This window comes from Giraffa tippelskirchi, chromosome 8 (assembly GCF_054371585.1).
Source record: "Giraffa tippelskirchi isolate mGirTip1 chromosome 8, T2T-mGirTip1v1.2.pri, whole genome shotgun sequence".
Taxonomy (NCBI): domain Eukaryota; kingdom Metazoa; phylum Chordata; class Mammalia; order Artiodactyla; family Giraffidae; genus Giraffa; species Giraffa tippelskirchi.
This window is the reverse complement of record NC_137282.1, coordinates 138,252,753-138,260,977: the sequence shown is the minus strand read 5'-3', so window position 1 is coordinate 138,260,977 and position 8,225 is coordinate 138,252,753. Positions and strand designations below refer to the sequence as shown.

General features: G+C 39.0%; 1 protein-coding gene across 1 annotated transcript; it reads left to right on the top strand.

Annotated features, from left to right (window-relative positions):
• Positions 1-5,848: 5,848 nt before the first annotated feature.
• On the top strand, positions 5,849-7,655 carry PGK2 (phosphoglycerate kinase 2). Its single transcript, XM_081520816.1, has one exon. It carries the CDS (start codon positions 6,151-6,153, stop codon positions 7,402-7,404), a length of 1,254 nt encoding a protein of 417 aa, XP_081376942.1. The 5' UTR covers positions 5,849-6,150; the 3' UTR covers positions 7,405-7,655.
• Positions 7,656-8,225: the final 570 nt, after the last annotated feature.

The following is an 8,225-nucleotide window of genomic DNA, read 5'->3' as shown; positions in this document are numbered from 1 at the left end:
AGTTGTACACATCAAATATGTACAGCTTTCAGTATGTCAATCATATCTCAATAAAGTGTTTTATTTAGAAGAAAAAGAGAGAGAGAGAGAAGAAACTATGGGGAAAAAACAGACATGATGGAGAAGCAGTTATCGGATATCTGGACAAACAAAATCCGAAAACTTCTGGGCAGGAGCAACAGCAGGATATAGCATTGTCTACACACCTATGTACACATAGGTAAATATTTGCTACAATAAAACACACATTTCAGGTTGACCTAGACATGGGATGACAGGAATAAAAGCAGTGAAAGTGACAAGGAGGCCTCCTCTGTTTACACTTTTCTCTCGTATCAACAACTACTAAATATCATGCGTGCATGCGTGCATGCTCAGTCACTTCAGTCAAGTCCGACTCTTTGCGACTCCACAGACTGTGACCCACCAGGCTCTTCTGTCTATGGGATTCTCCTGGCAAGAATACTGGAGCAGGCTGCCCCTTCCTCCAGGGGATCTTCCTGATGCAGGGGTTGAACTCATGTCTGTTTGCGTCTCTTGTATTGCAGGCAGATTCTTTACCCACTGAGCCACCTGGGAAGCGCACTAAACATCATGCTAGCCCCTAAAAAATACATACTTGTTGCCATGCACTGTAAACTTCTTCTGCTAATATTAAAATAAGAATTCAACTTTTTTCAGTATATTGACTGATAAAGCATGGCAACTAGGGGTAAATGTTGGTGTTTTAGTATTTTCATCTAGTAGGCAATGTTATCAATTGTACAATACATAATTATTGTATAAGCCAGTAAAGAGGAAAAAGAAAAAAAAATACTGTGACATGTCTTCAGTACCAGGATTATCCTAATTTCAAAGAAGATAAGTTGTAAAAAAAGCAAAGAGTATCTGAAATATGCCTGATATTATAACAAGTGTTCAAAATATTACTGAAAGTTTTTATCAAAACAATTTGATTAAGACATGATTAAAAAAAAAGAAGGAAAGAGAAACTGGTTTAATTATTTAGAGATTAAATGATCACTTAAGTCATTTGTTTGTTGCTTCTTTTGAGTTTTCTCTTAAAACTAAGAAACTTCAGTAAAGAAGTCCAGTATAAGATCAACCTATCAACATAAACAGTGTTTTGCAATATTGCAGTAACTATGGAATAATATAAAAATCAAGTTACCATTTATAATAACACTAAAAACTCTAGAAACTGTGATCATTACTTATTTAGACAAGTTTTACAAAGATTGAAATACTATTTAGTTCCCCAAAATCATTTAAATATTCCGGTAGAATAAACCTGTCCTGCCGGAGTCCTGCTCCAGCTGGTCCAGGGGTACCCAAGGGATGAACGGCATCAGCGAAAAGAAAGAAAGGAAAGAAAGAAAGACACAGAGTCTTTTGAAGGTTCAGAGATGATGATGATGATGAAGATCCTTTATTGCTCTAAGTTTCTACTTATATAGCACATGTTTTAGGTCAGTAAACTTTGTAATGATTCTTTTGCAATATTTTCCTATTCAGATGATTTATCTCTTGATTCTAAGATGTAAATGTTCTTTCCTGGTCTTTTGTTACATTTCCATTACATTTTTACCCCAAAACCTATTCTTATTTTACTAAAAACATGATCCATGATGTCATAAATCATATTGTTCTATCTACTTCAGCGAACACAGCGTCTTGCTTCAGGGAATAAGCACTATAGCAGGATTTAAGGCCAAGAGTCTTTCATAGTACAGCCATTGTCTGTGGGGGTCTGTTTACCATCTACCCACATATCACAAGACTATTTGTGGCAAAAACAAATCTTTTACAGTCTACCCTGAATCCCCCTGCAATATGACTCACATATTTCCTTTTGTCTGTGTTCAGGTTCTGGGGCGGCACAAATATCTCTAGCATCCCAATCTTTATGAGAAAAGGCAATTGGCTTAGTTTCTGTAATTTTTCTTAATACATGATCCAAGTTTGCAGTCATCAATAATAATCTCCTCATGAGGCCAAATCACAATAGGCTTAGGGCTTGTTTTTTAAGTGAACATGGCCTTATTCCCTGGCTGAGTGTTAGGGACCCATCAGCCAGGGGCCTCAGTAGGTTTAATCATTTGGGGACTATTTCTTTGGGACAGAGGATCATTTTTACTTTTCCATAAACTCTCGTGAAATCACTACAGAAGCCCCTTTAAATCCTGCCAACAAAGAAAGAAACACAGCTAGCCACAACAAAGGCACAGAAACAGGAAGGAGTGAAGATCCTGGAGAGAAACCGCTTTGCCGTTTCTTCTTGAGTGGTGCCGTGACTTTGTCATCCGGCAGTAGATCCAGAACAGCTCCCAACACTGCCCCGAGTTGCTTTACTTTTTTTTTTAGAAAAAGACAGCCACAGTGAGATTAACATTCTGATTTTTTTTAGAACTTAAAATACCTTTATTTAACGTCATTTAAATGATATGTGGGGCTTCCCTGGTGGCTCAGAGGTTAAAGCATCTGCCCGCAATGCGGGAGACCTGGGTTTGATCCCTGGGTTGGGAAGATCCCCTGGAGAAGGAAATGGCAACCCACTCCAGTATTCTTGCCTGGAAAATCCCATGGACAGAGGAGCCTGGTGGGCTGCAGTCCACGGGGTCGCAAAGAGTCGGACACGACTGAGCGACTTCACAGCACAGCAGCAAATGATATGTTGCCTAGATATAAAGGTTTTGGTAAAAAGTTGTCTTTTGCTTATTGTGATAAGTGGACTCTCAATATGAAGCTTTTTCCTTGCATGTGATCTGTTTTTTCATTCTATAAACTTCAAAACAATTTTTTTTTCTTTCCCTGTCTGACTTAATTCCCTTAACATAATATCCTCAGGTATCATCCATGTTGTGGCAAATGACAGAATTTCCTTCTTTTCTATGTTTGAATAATATTCCATTGTACATATATACCACATCTCCTTTACCCATTCTCTATTTGAAAGTTGTTAAGAGAGTAAATCACAAAAGTTTTCATCACAAGAAAACATTTGTAACAGTGTGTGGTGATGGGTGTTAACTAGACATTGTGGCAATCGCTTTGCAATATACCCATATATTGAATCATTACGTGGTACACCTAAAACAAATACAATATTAGATGTCAATTATATATAAATATCGGAGAAGGCAATGGCACCCCACTGCAGTACTCTTGCCTGGAAAATCCCACGGACGGAGGAGCCTGGTAGGCTGTAGTCCATGGGGTCGCTAAGAGTCAGACATGACTGAGCGACTTCACTTTCACTTTTCCTGTTCATGCACTGGAGAAGGAAATGGCAACCCACTCCAGTATTCTTGCCTGGAGAATCCCAGGGATGGCGGAGCGTGGTGGGCAGCCGTCTACGCAGTCGCACAGAGTCGGACACGACTGAAGCGACTTAGCAGCAGCAGCATATATAAATGTAAATAAATTAACAATAAATAACACTATAAAAAATTGTTTCTTGATATAGATGTTCCTAAAAGTTGTTTCCAGAGTGTGTGTTTGTTTCAAGTCTGTTTGAACTATGTTGTGGGCTCTTTTAACCTGAGACCTAACATGTTTATTCAATTATAGGATATCACTTTTTTAAACTGTACTATCACCTTCATGCTCTCTCTATCCCTTTATGACATCTCTGTGATGTATAAACAATTGTTAATTCCCACACACCTTGGCTTTGTCCTTACTCGCTTCCTCTTGGTCCTTTTTAAATGTATTATGTAACGATTCCTCCACAAATTATCTGATCACTAATTCATTCTTTAGTTACTTTTTTATCTCTTTTACTATGCAACCTATCACTTTGAGTTATACGTTTCAACATCTTTTACATCCAATGTGTCCCAGTGTTTATGCTTTTTAACTGCTTCATCAGCCTTCCTACTTACATTATCTTTTTTGCTTTAAGATTATTTTCCCATTTACTTTAATCTTGTGTCTAATTCTCATGAATTTGACTTCTGAGTATATTGTGCTGTTTATTGCCTTTCTCTTTTAGTGTGGGAGCACTCGGGTATATTGAATTTTTCCCCTATAAATACTTTTTTTGCCTTGATTACTAACGTCAGCAGGGTGAACCAAACTCAGGTGCTAATTTCATTTGTGTATGTATGTGTGTGTTGAAACTGGAAGAAAATATCAAACAAAAAACCTCTTACATTGCAGTGATTCCCTTTTCCTTATTCCTATTTCCACTATGGGTATTATCTGTTCTCTAGGAAATATTACACTTCACCCACTTTAATAACTTCTATTCTCATATCATCAGTTGAAAGGAGAGCCTGTGAAACTGAAGTATAACTGTTCTGGACTTCTCACTTTAGTCTAACCCCAGCACCATCCCCACGTTCTTCTACAATAAGAGAGAATTAGAGCCAATCCCAAGGCACTGGTTTCATGCTTCTTGTGTGGGTTTCTTTCTCCCTTTTTTTTCTGTTTCTTTCTCACTTGGTGTGTATATATATATACATATTATATATATATATATATATATATATTTTTTTTTTTTTTTCCTGAGTTGGGAACCCAGAACTTACTCATCAAAGCTCACAAGTTGTACACCCTTGCTGCTGTTTCTATTAATTCTCTCCTGGTCACACTTGCTGACTTGATCTCAACAGGACACAAGGGAGAGAAACAGTGCAACAAAAATCCTCAACAGAAGTCCAATAGCTCTTCTTGGGCGTTGGACTTCTCCCTTTCCTTCTCCCTTTCTGGCCCTCCTTTCCATACCCCTTGCCTTAAGAAACACAAGAGCTCAATAATCTTAGGTTCCCATAAGCCTCCTGTAGGTTTGGTAGCTGCTAAAGGAAATCTACTTAATCACACTGGCATCTCCAAGACTAGATAAGAGACAGATAACCAGCATCTATGGCAAACGTCTCCATCTTGTACAGAAATTACGGATGTCTGGCCATATGTTGAATATATATTGATATATATTCTTCCACAACATTTTCTTATGCTGAGTTCTCAAAATCAACCAATTATTACAATGTATACATTTAACAATTGTTAAAATGTATTCATTGGCTAATCTATAGATAATGTTACTGCATGAGTTATATCTTATGGGATCTCAGGGACTGAACCCAGGCCACAGCAGTGAAATTCCAGAATACTAACCACTAGACTACCAGGGAACTTCTCAACGAGTTATTTTCAAACTCATTCTGAACTGAGTAGAAAGTTACACAGTTTTTATACCTAAACCAATCAGCCACATATACTTTCTCCAAAAATAAAAATTCTCACTCATTTTCAATTCAAATAGATGTTTTCATCCTCATGAAACCATGCTCTTTTCGATGAATTTTAAAGTTATGCTGATAGTGAAACAGAGAGAGAGGAGAGAAAAAGGTAAGGAGCTTCATCATAATTTTGTGGCCTGAAAGAAATGTCACCACTACCTTGAGTGCTTTACTGGCACTCTCTTTGCTGTGATTTTACTGGCTTCTCTTGAAGAAGCCACCATCATTCCCTCACAGTAGTCTGAGAATGGAAAAAGCAAGGTAATGATAATATGCTGTTCCCACCCCACACCTGAGAATATATCTAAAGCCAAAGTCTAACACAAAACTATGCTCTTAACAGAGATATTTGTCAAGACAAGGGATAAAACAGAAGCATATTATATTGTCTTGAATAAACAAGGTGTCAGAGACCCATTATTTCAACTCTTTCCTTTAATGGGGTGCTGCCCAAGTTTTTACCCTCAATATAATCAGGATTTGACAGAGGTGAAGGCATTTCTTTTTTTCTTTTAAAAGAATAAAAAAAATGTTAAAAGGGGTGTGGGGAAGAACCAGCAGGAGGCGTATACCTCAGAAACGTTCTAATTCCAGTTTCTTCACCTCTTCAACTGTCACCCCCAAGCCGCTAGTTCCGGGTTCACCTTCATCGCTGGCAGTTAGAATCTGCAAGACGCAGCACACTCCAAATTCAGACTGACAGGACCATTGACAAATCGCGAAGCTGGTTTCCTTTCCCCGGTCCAATCATGGCTGGCCTCGTGGGAGAGCTAGTGCTGGGAAGAAAGGGGCAGGCCAAGGGGAAAGGCGTTAGAAAACACCACCCACGCAACATCTCACCAGCAGTGAAGTGGTTCTCTTCAACACCGGGATCTATGTGTTAACCTGTCTTTGTATCGTCAAGATGTCTCTTTCTAAGAAGTTAACTTTGGACAAAGTGGATGTGAAAGGGAAGCGAGTCATCATGAGAGTTGACTTCAATGTCCCCATGAAGAAGAACCAGATTACAAACAAGCAAAGAATCAGGGCCTCTCTCCCAAGCATCAAGTACTGCCTGGATAATGGAGCCAAGTCAGTAGTTCTTATGAGTCATTTAGGTAGACCTGATGGTGTTCCGATGCCTGATAAATACTCCTTAGAGCCTGTTGCTGCTGAACTCAAATCCTTGTTGGGCAAGGACGTTCTGTTCCTAAAGGACTGTGTGGGTCCGGAAGTGGAGAAGGCTTGTGCCAACCCAGCCACTGGTACAGTCATCTTGCTGGAGAACCTGCGCTTTCATGTGGAAGAAGAAGGGAAGGGCCAAGATCCTTCTGGAAATAAGCTTAAAGCTGAGCCAGATAAAATAGAAGCCTTCCGAGCCTCCCTCTCCAAGCTAGGGGATGTGTACGTCAATGATGCTTTTGGCACAGCTCACCGGGCCCACAGTTCCATGGTGGGAGTGAATCTTCCCCAAAAGGCATCTGGATTCCTGATGAAAAAGGAGCTGGATTACTTTGCCAAAGCCTTGGAAAACCCAGAGAGACCATTTCTGGCTATACTTGGTGGAGCCAAAGTGGCAGACAAGATCCAACTCATCAAAAATATGCTGGACAAAGTCAATGAGATGATTATTGGTGGGGGAATGGCTTATACCTTCCTTAAGGTATTGAACAACATGGAGATTGGTGCGTCCTTGTTTGATGAAGAGGGAGCCAAGATTGTCAAAGAAATTATGGCCAAAGCTGGAAAAAATGGTGTGAACATTACCTTTCCTGTTGACTTTGTCACTGCTGATAAGTTTGAGGAGAACGCTAAAGTTGGCCAAGCCACTGTAGCATCAGGGATACCAGCTGGCTGGATGGGTTTGGACTGTGGTCCTGAGACCAATAAGAAGTATGCAGATGTGGTGGGGCGAGCCAAGTTAATTGTGTGGAATGGACCTGTAGGGGTATTTGAATGGGATGCTTTTGCTAACGGAACAAAAGCCCTCATGGATGAAGTTGTGAAGGCCACTTCCAAGGGCTGTATCACCATTATAGGAGGTGGGGACACAGCTACTTGCTGTGCCAAATGGAACACTGAAGATAAAGTCAGTCACGTGAGCACTGGAGGAGGTGCCAGTCTAGAGCTTCTGGAAGGTAAAGTCCTTCCTGGAGTGAATGCCCTCAGCAACCTGTAGTTGACAAAGTGTCCCTTCCTACTCTTTTCTGTCCACAGCCTTTAAGTCAACTTAGTGCTTTCACATCTCAAACTCAGGCAATATGACCAAAGGATGGACTGATCATCAGAAACTCTTAACATCAACACAGCAACACAACTCATTTTAGTTATGTCATGCATTTGCTTACTCTCTTCTAGTTCTCATTAGAACTTTACCGTTGTGATTCATAGAAAGTGAGTTACTTATTAAAATGAGCTGAATAAGCTGAAGCTCTCTCTCTTAATTTTAGACCAACTTTATTATTGTTTCACTACTTGAACCATGGAAACAAGACAAAAAAGTTGCTGAGGAAGGGTGGGATAGAAGCTGACAAATTATTAAACAATGAAACATCCCAAATAAACTGAGAAAAGTAATTATATTTAAGAACTTGTCGGTACCATTAAAGCTCTGCTAAGGGGAAATTTTTTACTAAATAAGAAAGAGAAATAAAAGATACATATTAAACCTGAGAAATTAAAAGGGAAAAAAATTAAACCCAAGGGAGGAAATATAGCTGTATGTGCACATATACAAGAGTGCACATACATGTCTGTTAGAATGGGAACTAAAAATTAAATCCAGATTTCAAATAAAGAAGTAATTGCTTTATTTTTAAAGCAGGTATTGTTTAATAAATAACATAACTGTTAAATCTTAAAATTGGGTTTTTGAGATAAATAAAAATATGTGCATATATATAGTTTAGTTATGGGGAAAAGTAGTACACATATGTAGTTTAGTTATGGGGGAAAGTAGAGATGTGAAAGCACTTCCATATTAGAAAATAGTATAATAAA